Genomic DNA, 22,741 nt, shown 5'->3' on the forward strand with positions numbered 1-22,741 from the left:
TGACACTCTCATGGAAATTAGCACAGGTGTGGTGCTTTTAATATACAAAAAAAATACATATAATGTACATGAAAAATAGCTCAGATGGGTTCAAGTTGAGTTATGGGTTTTAGACAAAACAGGTTTAACCTGTACCAATCATGCTAACAACCCTTCCATTCATGTGTCTGTGGCAGACATTGCACAGTATCTCTGACCTTCATCAATGTGTGTCACCCAGCAGGTCTTCATCTATTCTCTGGGGACACACCTCAACAGCCTGTCGCTATGGAGATGCCACTCAGCATTCGGGGTCACTCTCCCCTACCTAATCTGTCAGGGACTCTGATTTCCTTAGGGAAATCAAGATAACAATTGCCCAACGACACACTTCAATGCATTGAGATTAGCGATGCAAACCGTCTACTTCATCTGTGACTACTTGCCATAAAAAGAGGAAAAGAAGATATTTCTCTCTTCTCTAATGCACTAGCTGTAACTTCTGTAAATGGCCGTATTGGCTGCTTAAAAGCAAAACAGGATGCAAATTAAGGAACTTGATGAGTAAAAAAAATTTCGCTTGCTGAAAACAAAGCTTTGGCAAACAGCAATGAAAACATAGGGAAACAAACCTGTTGTCAGGAATTAGAATAATATCTGGCATGAAGTTAAAGAAGATGCTGGGGTACATAATTTTGCTTAATGGTACAACAGCAGTTCATCATTTGAGAGCTGAAACCATACCCCTCAGATCTAGAGTCCGGTGCTTTAACCAAAGGACAGGGAATAACGGCTAGATTACAGAGGACTAGAAGCATAATAATGCACCTTGACTGGTTCCTGCTATGTTATGGGCCTGATAAGGTGGGTGTTTTGTTGGGTGGTTAGATGGTTGAAGACTGGATGAAGGGACTACATCATGGTCATTTCTGCTGTACTGTAGTCACATAAACTTGCGTGAGAGTAAAATTATATCACTGTATCTCAACTCTTTCATTGGCATTAAGGGAGACCATTTCAACAGAAACATAATGGTACTGTTTAAGTTAAATGCAGCGTATTTCACTGCAAGGCTTTATATAGTATAAAGAAACTCCATGCCTCCGCGGCATGGTAACTTGCTTTTATTTTTTATGTATTTATTTTTTAAATAAAAGGCCTTTTGGCTGCTGCTGCAGGAGTATGAGGCAGGTATCCAAGATAGCGTCTGTACATTTCCCACTTGGTACTCCAGAAGAACACAAGTGTTTGAAAACAAAAAACCAGAACAGATAGGCTTTCTCCTTCTTGTCCCAGCAGATTTAGGAGACAGCAGTTGCTCAGGGTCAGATTGTGGTTGGTGCTGCGGTGTGGGAGTTGCTCCACAATATGTACGGCAGGGTTCTGCTTGACCTTCTGTTTGTGCTCCAGTGTCACCCAGCTGGTCAGATCGCCCTATCTGCTCCCTTAGAGGGAGACGCCCTGCACTCTATGCAAGTTCATCAACAGCCTCTGGACATTCTCAGATGTAAAATCACTCTCCGTGCGGGCAGATACGGTGCCTTCCCTAGCTGTTGACATTCTTTTTCTCTGACCTTGAGGAATGCGCTGATTGCTGTAATCACAGATAAGCAGCTCTGATAAAGAGGGAGCGCAAGAGAGACAAAAGCAGAATGGCCAATGCAGAGGAAGGGACTCAGATTACCGTCCCAGAACAAGCAGCAATATGACCATAAAATTACATCATCCCGATGTAATGGTCAAAATTGCAGCCAATTGGAAATACTCTTCATAAGTGCAATTATAAAATGGCATATGTAGGTATCATCGACTCAGTTCTGTTATGTCTTCAGGACTTAATCCATTTGGTTTTTACAAATACTATTTGCACCTGTGGTTATGGTGGGCATTGTGAACCCATATCCACAAGCATAAAATGACAGAGGACTGAGAATCTGAGAATGCAAACTAGGCTGGATTCCCAGAGGCTTCCCTGAGAATGTTGTACATGGAGCTCAACCAAAAGGAGCTCCACTGTTTCCCAGGCAACCCTGGAACTGAGGGAAATCCCCAAAGTAGCACATGTTATGGAGTGTGTGTTACATGTACTAATGAATTATTGTGGCATTCTTGGGTCCTCCTCTAAACTACACCACATGCCATATTCAAGTCATGATTTAATGCATATACATTTAGACACATTGTGTTACCTCCATTGTTTGGTCCTTTGGATAATGTTCAGCTGCAATAGAGGGCTAACCATAAAGTAATCCAGCGGTGTCAGGAGTAAACCAAATATGATGATTCCAAAAGATAGGAAATGATTAAACTTATTTCTGTTAGTTTCTATAGTTAAATGATTTAAAGTGGCCATCAAAAAGTGGCCAGGCTAACAAAAATGCTCTCAGCTTTTTAGGAGAATTCATAACATACAGTATTATACCAATCAAAAGGGGAGATTTATAAGCTGCTTCAGATGGCAAGCAGAAGGAAAAAGAGCACAGGCCACCATGATAAACACAAAAATAGGAACTGTGGGGTTCTTGTGCTATCAGATTTGCTTTCATCAACTTTCATCAACAAAAAGTAATAAAAAATTCCAAAATATGTATCATGTATTACAACTATTATTTGTTGCCACTATTATACATACAGTTGTATGCTTGTAATACAAGTTCTGAAGCTGTGCAGAATTCGATAGCAGCATGTAATGCTTATATTCTGCAATCTATGCATAAATAATACAAAGGAAAGGAAAAGTAGAAATAACTGATATTGCAATATTTGACACACATTTTGTTTTGTCATAAGGGTTTATGTTGTTATTTTGCTGTTATGTAGTTACTTATATCCCTAGCATTAAATTGAAAAGGGTACTGTATGCCTAAAGTTATAGGTTGTCAGATTAAGTTTATTTATTGATGTGTTTGTGTAAATTTTATATGACAGAATCCTACAGGCCCATCCAAACAAGGCATTCCCTGCTGATCACAGCAAGTGCATCAAAACTACATATGTATATGTTTGTTGGTGATATTTGTTTTATGCACACCAATTGAAATGGAGTATTTTCTGACAAAATGTTTTATTTATTTTTTGTTCAATGAAATAACAATGATGTTCAAGCAATGTATGTTTTATATATAACCCATTTTACATATCATTTAAGGTTTTTATCTCTTCTGTCATAAATGATATGTTTGCTAAAATAAAAGCAATTTTGAAAGCTTTCCTGTTATGTAAAGATGTTTATGTACCGAATTTTGAGTATCTTGGGCTGTGCTTGCATAGCCCGTTTTAGTTTTGTCTGTACTTTGAGACTTACCACACAGTGGTATTCATTTCGATTACAGCCATTTCCTTGTGCGAGCTGTTTGTGTGTTTGGTCTACTCCCTCACACCTACTCACATCCAGACAGAGTGGGAGTTGAGATTTCATTGTGGCTGGGAGTGCCTCAGATTCACTTACTTCACCTGTTTCTGTCAAAAATGGCATTTCATGCTTCCTGTCATTCAGAGTTACCCAGTACACTGAAAGGGGTTTTTGTTTTACTTATTTTCAAGTATGAAACAGCTGGAAAATCTAGACTGCTAACATGCTTTTATGGCCGAAACTGAAACCTGGTACATTTTGGGAAATGGATTATATTAAACAGTCAGTACGTTCTTGGTCCAGTCAAGGCCTAGAAAACAGTGGTTTAAAGTGTTAGTGTTGTACTCCCTCCAGCAGTTGTACGCTGTTCTTGGGTGGGCTGCCCCTCTGGCAGCATGACCAGAGCTGCAGGAAGGAGAAGAGGTGAAATATATATAATAAAGCTCTAGCTGTGGTGCCACACCTTATCAGCACTGTGGGTGCAAGCCCTAACCAACAAGGGCCCTGCCTCCCTTGGAAACAGGAAACGCTTGTCTACTGGGGGGTCCTCCTGATTGGACATTCACTGACCATAAAGGTAGATGATTTTAAATGGCCCTAATCAAACCCATATATTGAGTCTTGCTTTTGTTTTAATGCTACGTGTGTCCATGTCAGTCAACATCCTTTTTAAATTATTTTTTGGTAAGGAATTATGATGGTTTCAGTGTAGGTGGAATTTCTTCAGATACCTCCAGCTGAAACACAAGTCACTCCTCTCACCTCACAGCGGGGACATAAATGCCACAGGTCCACATGCCGCCACACAGTCACACACACGTGACAGCGCAGTCACACATGTGACTACACAAGCCCGTACCAACCCACATATGAGTCACTGCTACGGGTCTGGTAAGTGATCTCAAACACTGTGCTCACAATCATGTGCACGATCAGGTGCTGATTCTGCTTGGTTTTCCACAGAACCTTGTGTTCTCTTTGTTGTTAGATGAAGCTAACAGTCATAAATAATTCTGTTCATCTTACGCCTTCCCTTTTCCCTCTGATCAGCTGAAGGAGCACACTTCGGATTTCAGAGTACTTTTTCATCAGTGCTTCTTCCATATTCCACCATATAATCACTCACTCCACTGAAACCGTGCAATGGCCTTCTCATGCACCTCATTCACCACTTAGTGTTCCTGCTATTCCAGAGCTCAGTGAAGATATTTATTTAGTGCTATAAGTTTTAGTTTTGACACGAGGGGGCGCTGTAAGCTTTCTTTCCTTGCTTGTGTCTCTTCTGTTTCTTTTCCAGTAGGGAGAGGCATCTTATGACTAAAATAATTCAAATCCACAACCTGGTTCAAAAATGTATTGTGGGGCAATATGCTGTGACCAATACATGCATCTTTATGTTTAGATAAAACTGTAAATAGGAATAGAACATACATAGTTTCAAATACTCCCATGAATAATCCAAAAGAAAAAAAAAAAAAAAGAATCCAAGGATAAATCACGGAGATTGAAATGTGTATCTCCAACTTTAAAACATGTCACAGAGAGTAGTAACTAGCCTTGTGCAAAAGCAAGACTACTATGTGCTGACACAGCTCGCACAGCAACAGGTGATGGGTCCTGTAGTCTCCATGGTAACGTACTTTTACCTTGGTTTCATGCATTAAACAGTCCACCTGCTCAGGTTACTGCCCTCAACCAGAACCAAGTGCTCCAGAAGCTCAATGCGTGCACTCACGGTCCCCTACCGCCTTCCTTACCACAGCGCCTCGTAGTCTCAGCCCAGACCGGTGTGTACACAGGCTGTCTGCACAACATGTTGCCGTGGTTGCAGATAGCCCGTAAAGGTCCTGTCAGTGCCTCAGCCTCTTGCTCCCCGCGTTTGGTTTCTTACAGGGACACTGGTGTAGGCGCCGTGAGACTGTTTCAAAAATCCCACATGTCCAAACACAAATAAAAACATTTTAGCACCAGCAAAGGACTTCCCATCATTGCTTTTGCAAACCTGGATGACTCATTTGTCTCCCAGAGAGACACAGGGAGGGGTAATGTGGGGAGGAGAGACAGAGACCAGCACAGGAGAGAACAGGAAAGATAGTGTCTTGTGTTTCAATCGTGAGGAGTGAGCAAGATTGGGAGACAGAGAGAGAGAGAGAGAGAGAGAGAGAGAGGGAGAGAGAGGGAGAGAGAAAGAGGCTGGGTGGGTGGGGATGTAGAGGAGAAGGGGGAGAGAGAGAGAGGGAGAGAGAGGTGGGGTGGTTGTGGTCTGGTGAGGGGGGGCTACTCGTAACTCTTGCCATCATGGACTGTGTGTGGATGGAGAAAGGTGGCAGAGCCTGGGAGAACTAAATCCTTCACATAAGATTTATTTTCCCTTTTTTATTGAAGGAAAAGTGCACCCACAAGAAAAGCATGCTGTCCTGGCTGGGCTGTGGCATAGTGGGGTGAGAGTGAAGTGAAAATGGCGTACATACAGGTAAGTTCCGGCGACTACATTACCGCTCTGTCACCTAGGCTAACCCAGAGCGTACACATACGCTGACTTGCTCACACATGCACACACATGCACAGCACAGGTCAGAATTTCTCTCCCCTGGGCTTATCTTATTCCATTTTTCTCCCGCATCTCTCCATGCACCTGCCATGTCTGTCCTGCTTTCACTCTGTTTATATGGACTTATTCCTTCTTATTTTGTATTTGTGCACTAGTTGTCTTGGATTAGAGAGAATTGCATTTTAATACCAGACAGGACACTGCATAACAAAATCTTAAATTTTCTGATACAATAATTTTTTAAATGCTATTCTTTTTCAGACATGTCAAATGAGTTTGGTGAAGTGTATGTTTACACTTGTCACTGCATATATTATTTTTGTTATTTTTAAATTTGCAGTATATGTGCATGTTTTACTTTTTATCAGTAGCTAATATAACATTCCTTACACAAAAGCACTTAATACCAAATCAGGATGAAATACATACTCACTTTCCCAGTCAGAAATGAGAACCTTTTCATTTCAAAACTCAGACACATTCCAACAGGTTGCAGGGCCTCAATAGTTTATGTATACAGAGACCGTTATAAGATGTAAAAGAGGTATTACTATTTCATTTTTAATATTTTACATTTGTGTTATGTGTGTGTAAGTCTGGATATTTGTTTATGTGAGTATGTGTGTATGTGTGTGTGTGTTCATGTGTTGGTGTGTCTGAATGTTAGCTCATGTATGTGCATGCTTATGCACATTATGAGTGCATATGTATCATGTTAAGTCACAGACATGTGCCTGTCCTCTAGTATGTGAATGCATCTGATGTGCCTGCCTGTCCCTGTCTGTCAGTGGAGTGTACACACTGTGCTGTTGTTGTGCTGCGGCTGCGTGTGAACGGTTCTGTTTCTCCTGGCTGTGGCAGTGTTTGTGGCTGTGAGGTCCGGAGAGTATCCATGACCAGTGCTCTCCTGCTGCCTCCGGCCGAGGGTCTATCAGCTTAGTTGGAGCAGTGGGGGGGGGGGGGGGGATGTAGTGCTCACGCCGCTGTTGCCGTGGCTACAGCTACAGCTAATTGCAAGGACAAGAGCAGTCTGGTGACGAGGAGACCAGGAGCCCAGGGGCTGCAGCTGGGAGGAGCCTGGGTGGGGGAGACACACACACTCACACACATTTACACATGCGCGCACATGCACACACACTCTCCCAAAGCTCAGACACAGAAAAGCAAAACACTGCCATAAACATCTCTACCAGCGGTGCTCAGAACAACACAGTAATACTCACCACAGTTCTTCTAGACCTGTGGTTTTACTTGTCTAAATACAAAGCAAAGAAAAGCTTACAATAAGCTGTTCCAACATCACCTCATCATAGTAAATATGTTATAATTGAGATGGCTTAAAATTCACAGTTACAGGTGCATTGCTTTGACACTCAGTGTGCAAAATCTGTTGCCTATCTGTGTTTGGCTAGGGAAGTGTGACAAATGTCAACAAATAGCAACAGGTTCTTCTTGTTTGCAAACAGGGTAATTGACTTGAATAGAATTCACGGTGAAGGGCAGAAAGGTCATTCAGGGCAGAAAAAAAAACACACACAAGTTTTGCATAGTATTCAGGTGTCTGTTACCGTGCAACAATCAGAACAGAATCCAAGAGTTATAACATGCATTGTAGTAAATGCTGTTACTGTGACCATCACCCAGTCATGCAGATGGGTATGTTTGGAAGTGTGACAGTTGATACTAAGCTGTCCTCTTGTTTTCCGTCTCTCCCCTGTCCCTTTCCAAAATGGCCTCTTCTCCTCTGCGGCTATGAAAAAGGACAGCTGGAACCCATCAATGAGGTAAGAGCAAAGCAAAAGGGGGATCAACCAACCATCATATTCACTCTCTAAAAAGGACTGACACCATACAAGGGTCCATGTAATGGCAGACCAATTAATCACCATTTAAAAGGTGTCACTGTTTGTGCATAATGCAACAGTAAGTATATAGAAATACTAGAAAGTTTGTCTGTCAGCTCTCTGTAGTGTTTTACTTCTACTTCTCACAAAACACTATCTCATTCGATCTTAGGACTCTGCATTCATAATGTAGACAAACACCATTTTTTTCATTTCACTGGTTGTTATTTTCATCAGGTCTAAAGACAGATCCAATTTTATGTGAAAATTCCTTGCCTGTGACCAGGTTTTACACAATATTTGACTAGGGCAGGTAAGCTGACACAAAGATACCACTAGTAAGAAAAGCTTTCTATTGTGAATATACCTCTCCAGCTCCCAAACCAATCTTTGAATATTTTTTTCCTGGGTCGATCATTACAAGTCCTTTAATCCAATATCAAATATTAAAATGGCAATTTGAAAACTCATTTTGATATTCAACATGAGCTTAAATTAATTTGAATTCCAAAATGTATTGGATATCTGGGGACAGAGAGATTGCATTTGATTGCATAATTTCGAAGGTATACACGGAATAATTTAGATGCGCACGAGAACAGAAAATTGAAACACGTTAAAGAATTTCAGCCGAGAGGCTGTGTGGGACGAGGTTAGCGTGTTTGCTCAGGAAGTTGACCATGTTTGTTCTGGATACGATATTTCAGGAAGCAGGTGATTCATCCTGTTTACTAAACGTCACCACAAGGGAACTCGCCGAGGATTGGGGCCACTTTCCGGAAGAGGAAGACATGAATATTTAAACGTCCTTCCTCATTGATATATTTTTAAACTTAGAGAAGTTTACAGTAATAGAGAACCATTGGTTATAAGTATTGCGTATGCTGCGCTTTTATTCAATACGAGTTGTTTGATTGCTGTTTTGCTTGATTGCAGTCACACATGCCGCAAGGCACCGGCAGGGAAATATATGCATACGAGGAAATATAACTCTTGTGATTGGACCGTTCATCATACTGGTCATTATTCAAAATAAACGTACACAACAAATTTGCTCACTGATTGAAGCTAATGGCTGATTATTGCACAGTGATAAATAGCACTAGGTCCTCTGTATCAGGTGGTAATGTTTATTTTGAACTAACCGACCATACTCGCAGTATATGCAATGTCTGGCTAGATAACTAGCCATGAGAATAGCAATGACGTATCATTCTCGACGTTAGCTTTCTAGATAACAGTGCGATTCGATCTATTTTGTATCCTGCAAGCTAGCTATTGTTTTCAAAACAATAGTGATGATTTGTTTGTTACCTAATTATTACTGGCATGGTGAATGTTGTATAATAGTTTTTGCATCCTGATTTAATTTTGGAACGCGAAACATGACAAAATGTACTCCTTAAATCCTATCAGGACAGCTGCTCTCCTCATTACACTTTCCAAAACCACAGCCTTTTATTATATTAATACTTTGTTAAATGGGAAGGTAATTACTATGGTAATCAGCAAGGAATTTTGTGCACAACATGGAATTTTGTCCACAACTCTAGATAATTATCAAAGTTTAAGTTAACATAAACGGGATGTGATAAATAATGGAATGAAATTCTCACACAATTACTTCTAGACTTTGTACTCATTTACAGTCCCATTCATGTTAGTTAAATTGTGTTAATGTCTTGTAAGAACCTAGCAACAGTGATAGGATTTTTCCTTAGCAATCATATAAGCGTTCAGTATTTGGTTAAACTGATAAAGACAGGGGTCTTGGTCAGATCTGAGAGAAGGGCAGCCAAGGACAGGGGAGACACTGTGCTTTAGGATTCAGTCTTGGGATTTCCTCTGAGATACGTCTCTGTCACAGTCTTCACATTGCTTTGAGTATTGAAGCATTGTTTTTCACAACATGGTTTCTGACAATGGAGCTTAACATAAATCTTTATGAAAAAGTGTGTCCTTATGTCTTTCTGATGATCTCTTTCTTTTTTTTTTTTAATTTTCTCTGACGCACAGGGTCTCTTGTCCAAACTATCCAACTTCCTGCTGTGTCGTTGGACCTGTCAGTCATGCTGGCAGACCTGTTGGGAGTGCAGCTGCTGCCAGCCCAGTGATGAGGAAGTGGAAATCCTGGGTCCCTTTCCTGCACAGACCCCAGCCTGGCTGTGAGTGTTATAGACCCAACAACTGGGATCTCTCCACGTAATCAGGCTTACTTGTAATGACTTTTTTTTCTAAACATAAACAGCAGTGCCTACAACAAAGCTTTCAGTTAAAGGAGGTGGCATCCATCACTAATGTGCAGTGCTCACTTGGGTGGTGCTCGGCATCCATTTTGGGTCAGAATGCTCAGTACGTATCAGGTGTAGCAGAGTGAGATGCACTTATTTTGCCTGTTAATCTAGGGCCGTGTTTCCCAACCCTGCTCCTGGAGGCACACTGTCCTGCATATCTTCTGTGTATCCTTCCTGCTTGACTAAATCAGGTGTGCTCAGCTAATCAAAAGTGCCACTGATGAGTTCAGTCAGGTAGGTAGAGCAGGGATAGATAGAAGATATGCAGGACGGTGTGCCTTCAGGAGCAGGGTTGGGAAACGCTGATCTAGGGTATGATTGTCTGACCAGATTTAGAGTTACAGAGTACCCATTTGGTCAGGACACCGGGGAACCCCCTGTTCTTTGAAATAAGTGCCATAGGGTCTTTAATGACCACAGTGAGTCAGAGTATCTTTTCAACGTCTCAGACGAAAGGCAGCATCTCCATCACAGCACAGAGGCTTCCTTTTTCTGCTCGATCCAGAGGGAAAGCTGCCCCTACTGACCCAGCAGCACCACTTGCAGTAGCAGCCTGGTTCCCCCCAGAGGGGCTTCTGTCCGTGTAATAACACTGCCCCGCTGTGCTTAGTGTCAGCTGCAAGGCAGGGGAAGGCTGCGTGGTGTCTTAGAGCAGAAGGAGGCTCAGGTCTTTTTTTTCCCCTCTCATTCCTGTTTCTGTAAGCTCTCAAGTGGTGCTTCCTGCTGATAATTACATGGCATCAGCTGGAGTCTTCTATGAGTGGGATTCGAATCCAGTCTTGACCAGCCTGTTGACAAGCATCATACCTATTACTAATGGCCCAGTTTTTTACCCAACAGCGGGCTCAGTTGGAGGAAGCAACTGCAATGCTTTTGTAATGAGCACAAGAATGCCTGTGGGGTGCCCTTGACAGCTTGCTGCATGTGAAGACAGTTGAGTAACACCCAGGCACCAGCGTGGCACTTCTCCTCTCTGTCGCTGAGGCAGATATTGGAGGGTGAGTCACAGCCTGTGGGTGGGGTGTTGAAATTAGGCCGCATGTGAATCCAGAGAGCTCCTAATTTAAAGATCCCTCAATGGGAAAGCAAAGTCGCAATTGCTTGCAGGGCAGAATGACAGCGGTTGATGCTGGGGGCCATTTCTCACTCATTATCTCCTGCTGAGCTTCAGTATGAGCTGAACAGTGAAGCTGGCAAAGTAAAAATGTATTTTTTATGAAAGTACTTGCAGCAACAGTAATAGCAGTTGTAGAATTAATAGTCTTGTATTGGTATGATATGGTATGGTGACGAAAAGAATATCAGAGCTGGAAGAGAATCGTATATTATGATTTGTATAGCATACAGTATTAGTTGTAAATTGCAGTCTGATTGTATTTTATTAAAGATGGCACCAGGAGTACAGGGGTCATGTTACGGTATTGTGTGGCAAAATGCAGCTGGTGTGGTAGAATTTGGTAATAGTGCAGTAGCAGCAGCAGAGGAGCTACTGTTTGGAAAAGCATTGTTATTATTATTATTATTATTATTGGTAGTAGTAGTAATAGAAATACTAGCAGTGGTGGTGGTTGTTGTTTTGTAGTAGTTCCCTTGTTTTGATTGGAGGAATGAGTAGCAAACAGTAGATATGGTATGGTAGGATAATGTGACGCAGTGTACATGATAGGTAAGCATAGTAAGTTCAGCGCAAGGACATGGTATGCAATCGTAATTTGATAGGATACATCGGATGTGCAGACTTTTGCTGGTGCAGTGTGGCATATTTGGGCAGTCATGGTAACATCCAGTAAAATATTTTTCAGAACAAAATCCTGAATGCCATAGCCTATTCTTCAAATGACCAGCTTTGGAGGCTTTGGAATGCAGGGACATGATTAAGATTCCACCAGGGTCTCCTGGTATTTTTTTTCCTTCAATCTGAGAGGCTTTCACTGAAAATCTGCAATTTATATTAGTTACCAAAGAACACGCAGATATCTGTGTCAGATTTTCACATGTCTGTGTAGCTCAAAAGCTGTGAATAGAGATACTGATTGTCAGAAGAAGGGGAATGTAATAAAAAAGGGCCTGCAAAAGAACAGTATGTTTTATTTTCAGGCTGTGCTAAAGATTTTACCTTTTAATGTGGTGGTGCCTAGCCAGCAGGTGTCAGCCCTGCCTGAAGAGTCAGGGGAACAGTCTAGATTTTCTCTGGAGAATGCTTTGGGAAGTGTGGATACTCAAAGTCATGCCATATTTTGAAACTGATTCTGGCCACATAACGACATTATTGATTTCTAGATTGTGCCATGTGTACTGTATAGTTTTAGCTGTTTACTACAATGTGCAAGAAAAGGGGAACTTTAATATTCTTATGCAGTAATGCATTAAAGCATTTAAATTTACATTTAGCTTTGGATTTGGCTTTTGGAATAAGCATGCTGGGTTACGCATACTAAATTGTGCCTCGTATATTAATTGTGTGCTCTTGGGTGTGGCACTGTTAATGTAGCCGAACCAGCAACCCCAGATTATTACAATTAAATTATACTGTGTTGATTTTTTCCAGCGCAGTTGCTCAGCAATTTAAATATCATTACTGCGAGGCAACCGCCTATAAATACAGTTATTAACTAATGAAATTCCCAGAAATGAAGCAAGCTACAAAGGATAACACATTTTCCTTCAACGAGAATTTAGAATTTGTTCTTGTTTTTTTTTTCCCAATCTCAATATTTTGCAATGTCTTTGAGAATTCTGCAAAATATTAGCATGATTAAATTATTTACTGTCCATAATGAACGTTGTCAATTGAATTTGTCCACAGTGAATCCTACTATAAATCCTGTCCCCTCATTTCTGTAGGTTGGTATTGTCCAATTGCTTCTAGGGATCCAGCCTTCTCCAGTAACACCACCTTGAGTGAGCTCATTGTGTGTCGGGGCATGGTTAATACCAACGGCCTCCTGCTGTAACGAAGCATAATTGTAAAGAGTTTGTCCTTGTCTGGCAGTGCCAGTGAGTGTTGCTGCTGTGAGCTCCTTTCTTCCTATTACTCAGCTCTGGGGTTTTCACAATGAGATTAATTCCTCAGGAGCCACCCATGGGCATTCCGCTGCCTCATGCTCTCTTCTCAGGTCACCCAGTGGTCTGTACCTTAATAAGCAGAAGCCTGGAAGTTACAATATTCTGATTCAAAGCTGTTGACTGTTGTATCATTCCTGGCATTCAGTTGAAATGACTCTGGCCCTCCAGGGATATAAATCCTCTCACAGTGTGCTGCATAGTGTGCAGAAATGTTTTGAAGTACTGGCACCACAGATGTTGCCTTCCATCCAGGCTTTGGCCCTGATTCTCAGATTAGCCCTCGTTCTCCCTTCCCAAGAGCCTCCCAAAAAGCAGATTCCAGCTTCTTCTGCCCTCCAAAGACATGTGTTTTGGATTGTGCTGCTGCCAGAACGTCTACTGTTGATAGATCTTAAAGAGTGCCAGAAGACAAGGCCTCCACAAAGAACTCTTGTGCCTAATGCTTACCTTTAAAAAGGAAAAACAAAATTCTGGGCATACCTCCTGTGAAGACTTTACTGGATCCATAATGCCTGAGGATGCACATGTGCAAATGACAGGGATTGATTAATAAATGGATGTTTACTTTTGCATACCCTCGTGTGCACTACACAATTACAAAATAAACATGTGTTTTGCTCATAACCTGAATATTTTCTCAAAATGTAAAATTCAATGTTTTTCCTCAATGGCTCTGTTCTCTGAGTGCCATTCTATGCTTGATTTGATCAGCATTTTATTGAAGAAGACTTGATTAGGCTGCACAAATCTATGCATTGGGAAGCAGGATGTTTAATGACAGAACAATATTTTTCTTTCTAACAGCAAAATCAATACCGCACTCTTCAGAAGGCTGAGTGGTACATCTACAATGAGTAACCTTCTGTTCGATTCTGTCAGACTACAGCTGCTGCTCTGAGATGGGCAGGTTAATCACAGTCCTCTCTCCTTCCCACCAGGGTCAACGACTGCAATGGTGAAAAAGACACAAAGTCAGATGTGTTGGCCTATTGCCCTCCAGCCACACCCCAGGACAGCTCTCCAGACAGGCACTGTTCCAGCTCTGAAGCATCTCGCTCCACCTACAGCTTGGCCCGTCGAGTGTCCAGTGAGTCCCTGCCATCCTGAGGCCTCACATTCTTCAGAACCTCTCTATGGGGTGAAGCATTGCAGGATTATTGCTATTATTAGTGCAGCTGTGCCAAAGTTCCTTTCCTGTGCCTCTGGTCCTCTCTTCTTTGTTTCTTTCCTCTTTTAGGTCTTGAGGCTCGAAGGCCTAGCTCCCCCCTGGTGGACATCAAGCCCATCGAGTTTTGGGCCATGGGCTCCAGGAAGGAGGCTCCGGTGCAGCCCGCAGTGTTACGGAAGCCCTTCGTAGCGTCGGACGACTACTTCCGGAAGCTGGAGCCCCGGCTCTACTCAGTGGACTCCAGCGGCGACGACGTGGACTCTCTGACAGACGACGAGATCCTGCTGCGCTACCAGCTGGGCATGCTGCACTTCAGCACGCAGTATGACCTCATCCACAACCACCTGACCGTGCGGGTCATCGAGGCGCGCGACCTGCCCCTGCCCGTCTCCTGCGATGCGGCCCGCCAGGACATGGCCCACTCCAACCCCTACGTCAAGATGAGCCTGCTGCCTGACCACAAGAACTCCCGGCAGACCGGCGTCAAACGCAAGACGCAGAACCCCGTCTTCGAGGAGCGCTTCACCTTCAAGCTGCCTTTCCTGGAGGCCCAGCGCCGCACCCTGCTCCTCTCTGTTGTCGACTTCGACAAGTTCTCCCGCCACTGCGTCATTGGCAAGGTGACCATGCCTCTCAGCGAGGTGGACCTGGTCAAAGGTGGACACTGGTGGAAGGCCCTGGTGCCCAGTTCTCAGGTATGATCTGCAACGTCACAAATACCCAGTGAGCACTTTATTACATTACTCATCACTCACTCACAATCGTTCCAACCACATGTCAGGGGGATCAGCATTGTGTGAGTAAACAGAAGTTAGAAGGCATTGGTGGTTATAAAGCTGGTTTGTGGTAAGAGCTAAAGTAGAAAATGTCACTGCTCAATTTCAGGTCATTCTTCTGTTATTGTCGGGCTGGGATTACCAGACCTAAAGAGCTGTGGTCTGTTATTTCCAGGATTTACCCAGTAGATGTGTAGATATACTTATAATCCAGGCAACTCTGTGATTCTTTAAAATTGAGAAATGCATAATATAATTCTGACAGCGCTTTAATCTTTAGTGTAAGAAACTTTTGTAGTTTCCCCTTGCCTCTCTGCTTCTGACTACCTTATTCTTTGATTTTAAATTTCTCTAGTTTGCTTAGTGAATGCCAGAGCAAAATCAATGTCGCAATATATTCCTCATTCAATCACAGCATTTGTGCATACAAGATACACCGAGCTAATTTGAGCCAAGATATTTCAGCATTGCACAGTCAAAACTCCACAGTGGAGTGGACATCCACTTAATTCTGTAATTCGAATTGTAATTATGTGCCCCTGTTTCAGTATACAAGTCAGTATGATTACACAATACAACCCTGCGTGTCTCACTGACCTGAGTATCGCCATGGCAATAAGACCATTGCAACCTGCCATGTCCATCCTTATTAGCACTGTGATTTCTATTCCCTGTACAATACATTCTCTCCACAAAATCTGAGTGAGTTTGACTCACTGAGAGACCCTTGCAGTCTTCTACAGTGGAAATGGGTTAACTCATTTAGAGCAGAGAGTATCCTCTCCACACAGATGTAGAATCACAGGTTAAGCAATGGGGTGGTGCAGGTGGTGGGTAGAGGGTGATGAAGCATTGATAACTCCCATGGCGTGTATGTTAAATGTTTTGAGATGGAGTTCAGGCTTGAACTTTGCTGTGGTCTTTTCAAGATGCAAGTTGGCAAGTTAAGTTTTGAGAATGTGTCTCCTCTCAGGGCAAAAGGTGCCTCTGTAGCCAATAACAAACTCCGCTGAGCAAAAGCAATCCTCAAGTAATTCCTTGTCTTGCAACTTAGAAGCACTGTGGAATGAGCAACACAAGGCAGGCAGAGGAAGCCCAGGATTTCTTATGATTAGGAGTATTTGTGACTGGGGCCGGCGCTGCTGCAATGATGCATTTGTTGGTCGTGGTTGCAAATGGCAGGGTGTGTGTCCTTTTTAAATGGCACAAGTGCTTTGGGGACAAAAATTCCTAAACCACCTCAGCTTTTAGTGTTTGTCAGACTCTGAAAACTCTGCCAGTCGATTTCAAGCCTGTTATAGCAAAATATGTTAACACATAAAGAAAGATAAAAACTGATGTGTGTTTTCATTAACCCCTCAGGAAGGGTAATGTAGGTTCTCAAGTGTTAAAAGATGAGATCCCCAATCTGACCCTCCTGCCAATGTTAACGTCCCCACTGTCACCCACTAGAATGAGGTGGAGCTGGGTGAACTGCTGCTGTCCCTCAACTACCTGCCCAGCGCTGGGAGGCTAAACGTGGACATCATACGCGCCAAGCAGCTGCTGCAGACCGACATGTGTCAGGGGTCAGGTACTGGTCAAGCTCTATGAACACAGTCATACGGTGAAACTCTGCTTCTCCAACTGTGTCTACATCTGCATGTCCGGTCTTCCCTCCCGCAGATCCCTTCGTCAAAGTCCAGCTGGTGACAGGGCTGAAGCTGGTCAAGACAAAGAAGACGTCATGCATGAGGGGCACCATTGACCCTTTTTACAACGAGTCCTTCAGCTTCCGGGTCCCTCAGGAGGAGCTGCACGAAGTCAGCCTTGTGTTCTCAGGTACCAGCCATGGGCAGGCCCCTCTTCCTCTGTACTCTCAGTGCTGAGCGGACTGATGTCATCAAGCAGTGAAACACTAGCATGGTCCGCAGCTGAACTGCCACTATCTGAGTCGGCCCCCCCCAGGGCCCTCATTAAGTTGATTTAAATGGCGACAGCGGTTCCCCGATTAATATTGCTGGCAGTGGAGGGCTGAGCTGTCCTGAGGCTCAATCCATGTTAACAGTCAGAACTTGGTTTTTTGTGGATGTGGATCTGACGTAACTGATCCCTGGTATTGCATTGCAGTGTCTGGGATCTGTAGCGGACAACGATTGTAGTCTGTAAGCTATCTGGTCTTTTTTTCAGCTGTGGTGTGAAGTCATCCGGCGCTGATAAATGATCAGTAGAAAAATGTAATACATTGGAACGTGAAATAATGAACATGAAGAGGGTACTTTAGTCATTGCTTTGCAGCATTGCTCGTTTCATTTCATTCACTTTGTTTTCAGGCATATTGTAACTACTTGTTTGATAGTGCTGCTCCATTTTGGGCATATTATATCATCATATTACAGTAATTCTATAAGAGAAATATGCAATTACATATATGACAAGGTTATTTTTTTCTGATATATGACGCACGTGTTGGCATATACTTTAAATATAGGCTTGGCATTTCTCATTTCAAAATATGACATGCTTTTCATTCAGGAAAAAATAATTTCCATTATACTCTTCTGTTAGTCATAATCCATTGCAGGTCTATGATACTTCGATAGATGACAGCCTCTACAGGTACAGTAGTTACTGGACTTTTTTGAAAACATAGTTTCAGATGCCTGAGATGTCCTGAAATGACACTGCAAACCAATCCTGGATCATTCTGCAAACATTGAATGACACATATGAGTTTGTTGAGTGTGAGGCAGATGAATTCAGGGGCTGTTTAAAGAAATCTCATTCAAAGCGTGAAGAAAAAGTCTGCGCGTCCAGCTCAGCTCCCCCCGTGAGCTTAGGAGGAATTTCTGGTTCCTGCCAACATCATCCATTTCATTTCTTCACAATGGCTCCTGGGGGCTGCCGGCAGAGACAGCCATAACTACTCATCACAGCGTGGGCCTTTAGAAGACAGGCAGTGCAATATGCGTGCGTGAGCAAACATTTACTTTTTTGATTTTTGTAGGTCTCAGGAAACCACACAGGGACCATTGTGCAATAAAACCTGAACACTTTATGGGCAACTTGACACTTCATTTAAAGATTTGCAGGTACACTGAACGAACCCTTTTCATAAGAGGTAAGATATGAAGTGACAGTAGCAGAATGCTGTAGGATTGGACCTGAAGTATAAGAAGTGTTGAATATATATGTGGTTATATATACCTTATATATATACGGTTATACAATAACTCTGATCTGATAACAGATCAGAGTGAGCACTGGACTCACCCTAGTATGAGGTGAGTGTCTGTGGGCAGAATTCACTTTCAGTGGGGGCTCATTTGTCCCTCAGTGGGGGTCTGGTGTCTGGATGTGAGAGTGGGGGTGAGAGACGGTGCGCTGGTGGCACCCTGGCAGGAGTGCTTACCGTGTAGGAACAGAGTCCAGTGCTCACTCTGATCTGCCACTCTGCAAAGGGCTGCAATTAGAGGATGTTTGGCAGCCCTCCCCTGCGGTGCATCTGTCTCTCCCCCCTGTCTTGGCTGTTTGATGAGGTAGATAGAGCGCTTCATAAGCAGGTAGGCTGTCTGTTTTTCATGCTGTGCCAGCTTTGCCATGCGGGCCCTGCACTGAAAATAAACTGACCTGGATCATGTCAACCCACCATTCACAGCTCCTGAGATATGATTTAAAGATGAAAAAGATGGGAGCCAGTGTGGTGTAATGGTGAAGGATGCTGTAACCATAAGATTGCAGGTTATGTTCATGGAGGGCATTGGTATTGTTGCCTTGAGCAAAGTAGTTAACATGAATTGCTTCAGTAAACACTCAACAGTAAGATGTAGCTGTGTAAGTGGATAATATGTAAATGAAACCATATAAGACATCCTGAATAAGTTGTCTGCCAAGGAAATAATTAGGACTACTTTAAAGTACTATATCAGTTTGCAACAATGATCTATTCCTAAAAAAAATAGCTCAGTCTGTTGTACAAAGTGTTTAGAGCAGACCAGATGAAAGCAAAGCTTTTGGTTCAGATGAGAGAACATGTTAGCTCTGTCTGACCCCTCACTCACATGCACACTCATCATTGCAGTCCGGTCTGTGTGTGTCATATGCCGAATACGGAACTGAGTCATTTTCACGTCTTTGGATTTTTAGATAAAAAATCTTTCCCAATGGGTTGTTGACCAAATCAGAAGAATGAACAAATGCATTCCCTTTCCTAAAGGCAGTGTGTGGGAGGTGGGGGTTTTGAGTTTCCTTGCTTCGTTTACCCCAGTGCGTCGAGTCTGGTTTTGGCTCATCTTTGCTCTTCTCCTGGTCCGTTTGGACTCCCAAGTGTGAACAGTGTGGCAACTGGATGCTGAGCTGGACAGGTGTAGAGCTGGGCGCTCCTCCATCACTGCCTCACATCCCTCTGAAAACCGGCTGGAGGGGGAGGAAAAGTCCCTCACTCCAAGTATGCTTTTCCGCATGGAAGTCAAATGTCAGAATGTCAGATCCTTTATTGCTTTTGTACAAAACCATCCAGTTCAGTTGCTGTCATCTTGCCAGACAAGTGAATACAGCTGAGCTGCAGCATGCATCAGTCAAGAACACTTTTTTGTTTTATTATGGTACCTTTTTTTGTTTTATTTCTTGCACTCAGACTTTGCTGACGTATTTTTCCTGTGCCTGGATCATTGTGCAGTATTCTCTGCCCTGCGCTGTGGAAATACCAGCTCGTGTTGAGCTCCATGTGCCATACAATGTGCAGGCTGGCCTCCCCTGAATCACATTCCTCCCCACGACCCATGAACCGAAATACCTTCCCTCCTGCGTCTGTGGCTGACTCACAGGACATTAAAAATGAATACATTCTGCCTCAAATAGTGATATGGAGCGGCTGGAGGGAGTCGGAGAGTATGATTTAGGGAACCAGTAATATCACAGCATGTATGAACGCTCTTTTAAGTGCAGAACGCCATGTCATCCAACTCTAGATACTAAAAAAGTGCCTGCCTCAACTGGGCATGATAGAATCACAAAATTGGAATGTGCCAGGCCCTAATAATGTGTTTAAATATAAATTGTGCAATGTGGAGTCTTATGGTGTGTTGCTAGGTATAGGAAAGAGTAGATAGAGGCAAACTTCAAGCTGCTTTGTTTAAAGATGCTGTTTTATTCTTGGCATAGTAAAAGTGAAGGATTGCTGTTCACTTCAGTCAGACCGCTTTGCCTCTCTGCATTCCTTTTAAATCTGTGCAGCGCTGACAGCTTGTGAGCGAGAAATAAAGAAAGGGTGAGAATTTATTGCTAAACTGAGCTGAACCGGTGCTTGATTGCTTCTGTTGATTAACAAGGTTTTTGTATGGGTCACCCATTAGTAACATTAGATTAGATTCTTCCTTGCTTAGTCGTGAGCCATGTAAAGGCATTACCTTTGTGCACTTGACATTACATCCATGTTAATTATAACTAGGAGATTACATTCCATTAGATCATTTTCATTACAACACGGAGACCAGAGGTTGGTTTGGGCATACAATCAAACAAACAAAACCAGGTTCAGAGGAGTACTCTACCTCCTTTATTATCTGTACATGTGCCTTTGTTGCTGTGCTTGGATAGTGAGAGTTTATGGTGGGCATGAAAGCAGGCACTTTGACAGCTATTGCAAATGAGCTTGCAACTTGCAACTGAGACTGCAGATTTCAGCTGGTCTGGGGCGAAGGTGTCCTTGATGTGTGGTACCCTGATAATCTCTTTCTGTTAGTATGAGTGTCGATATTGCCCAGTGACAGTGAGCCCCTCACTCCAGGCCTGATGTGCTGAGTGCTGGCAGCAATAATTGGGCTCTGTCTGTGGCAATCCCCACAGGGGAGCCGCCCCTGCATTTTGTGACAAATGTCCCTCTGTTTCCTGTTTCTTTTCCAGCATTCTGCTACCAATAATGGAATGGATCATTTGGCCAGTGTGCAAAAACATTGATCTTATTTACTGGCAACCTGATGAAATGAACAAAACCTCATACTCTGACCTTACTCCATTAGCAAAATTGGATTTCGGGAGAGAAAGCAGGAAAAGGGAGAGAGGGAAACTGGTCTGAGAAAAGAGCAGACATCCTCCAGGAATTTAGTTTCTTTTTTCATTCCTTTTTATTCATAGTATAGTGTTTTAATACCTGGCATTGTAGGACTGAGAAAGATATATAAGGTCCTGTTCTGCAGCTTTGGCGTTTTCTTGTTTGTCTTCATTTCGATGGAAGGAAGCGGTGTGTGCTGCGCTGTTTGTGCATCACCATGCTTCTCTGCTCCTCTCCTCCAGTGTACGGCCACAACATGAAGAGCAGCAATGACTTTGTGGGTCGCATTGTGATTGGCCAGTTCTCCACCGGTCCCCCTGAGACGAGCCACTGGCGCCGGCTGTTGGACTCCCAGCGCACCCCGGTGGAGCAGTGGCACAGCCTGAGGTCCCGCGCTGAGTGTGACCGAGTCTCCCTCGCCTCCCTGGAAGTCACGTGATGACCTCTGAGATCAGGGCTTGGGGGATCTGTGTTGGGGTAGGGATGGGGTAATGTGTGTGCATATTCGGGGGGAGCGGGGTGGGGGGGGTGGGGGGGGCAGTGAAAAGATCAGAGGCAACAGTCGTGGTGATAAGGGAGGATATGGGAGATTAAGGAGGATAAAGATCACCTAGATATGTAATGATCTACAAATCAATGTTCTCTATCTGCTCTGACAGTTGAAAACATGTTGGTGCCTTCCATTACCACCTCAGCTTTACTTGTAGACCTCACGTCCCCTTTCAGCTTCAGATAATGCACCCAGAGAATTACTGCCACCATCAATGCAAAACCAAATGCCTGTTGTCAACACTTTCTGTCTATCACATTGATACTACCTGACATGATTGGTTACTCTTCATGCATGTACTCAGTGACAGTTGTAGGCCTGCATCCACATTATTTTGTCTTGCACATGACATATGACGTTTGTTGTTTTCTTCATGTAGGAGTCACTGATAGTAATACCTTAGTAGATAGAAATGAATCCAAAGTAAGCACTGCTCTGAGTTCGGCTAAAGAGTATGCACCAGTGAGCAGACCTCTGCGTCTGTCGCCGGCTGTGGTTCCTGCCCGTCTGTGACAATCAATCAGGAAGAGAAAGAACACCTCAACGTGTGTCGCCTGCTGTTTGTCCTGTCCGGTGATTACAGCTGCACTGCAGTGGGCGCGGCTGCACAGCTGTGCAGCGCATGCAGGTTTGTCAGTGTTTGCGCTGTTTTTATTGCGCAGCTTCACTGGAGTTGAGCTTAATGCACATGAGGTGCCTCTCCCGGGCTAATGGTTATTGTTGTTTGGTCAGTGGGGAAACGAGCTGGAAAACCTTGCTGTCGATTCATGTCTGACCTTGCCTCTGATGTTGAAAGTGTTTGAAACTGAGTCACTGTTGTGTTCTGTTAAAGCTCGTTGTACCCTCATTGTGTAGAAGTGTTAAGTCAATGTTGCAATATCAGGGTATTCAGAGGTACCAGCACCAAATGACATGACTCCTCTAGCCAATGTGTGTGACTTGTATACGTGTTGTGATCATTCGGTTCAGCAAACTATACTGTTCTGGCAATACCAGTACTAGTTTAGACTACCTGACAGAGTGAAACTCATTACTGTGGTAAAAGAAAAGAGGATTTTACTGTGCCAGTCAATTCAATTATTTATTTATGTAAAAAAAAATAGATATATAAAAATTTAGATATATTTATC

The 22,741-nt window shown here is 43.2% G+C and overlaps 1 protein-coding gene across 1 annotated transcript; it reads left to right on the top strand.

Moving 5' to 3' along the window:
* Nucleotides 1–5,557: 5,557 nt before the first annotated feature.
* Nucleotides 5,558–21,541, top strand: syt17 (synaptotagmin XVII). The gene is made up of 8 exons (XM_036543363.1): nt 5,558–5,804; nt 7,649–7,666; nt 9,743–9,891; nt 14,025–14,173; nt 14,324–14,949; nt 16,483–16,603; nt 16,696–16,851; nt 21,304–21,541. Exons 1-8 carry the CDS (start codon nt 5,790–5,792, stop codon nt 21,498–21,500), a joined length of 1,431 nt encoding a protein of 476 aa, XP_036399256.1. The 5' UTR covers nt 5,558–5,789; the 3' UTR covers nt 21,501–21,541.
* Nucleotides 21,542–22,741: the final 1,200 nt, after the last annotated feature.

The sequence above is a fragment of the Megalops cyprinoides genome, chromosome 1 (genome assembly GCF_013368585.1).
Source record: "Megalops cyprinoides isolate fMegCyp1 chromosome 1, fMegCyp1.pri, whole genome shotgun sequence".
NCBI lineage: Eukaryota > Metazoa > Chordata > Actinopteri > Elopiformes > Megalopidae > Megalops > Megalops cyprinoides.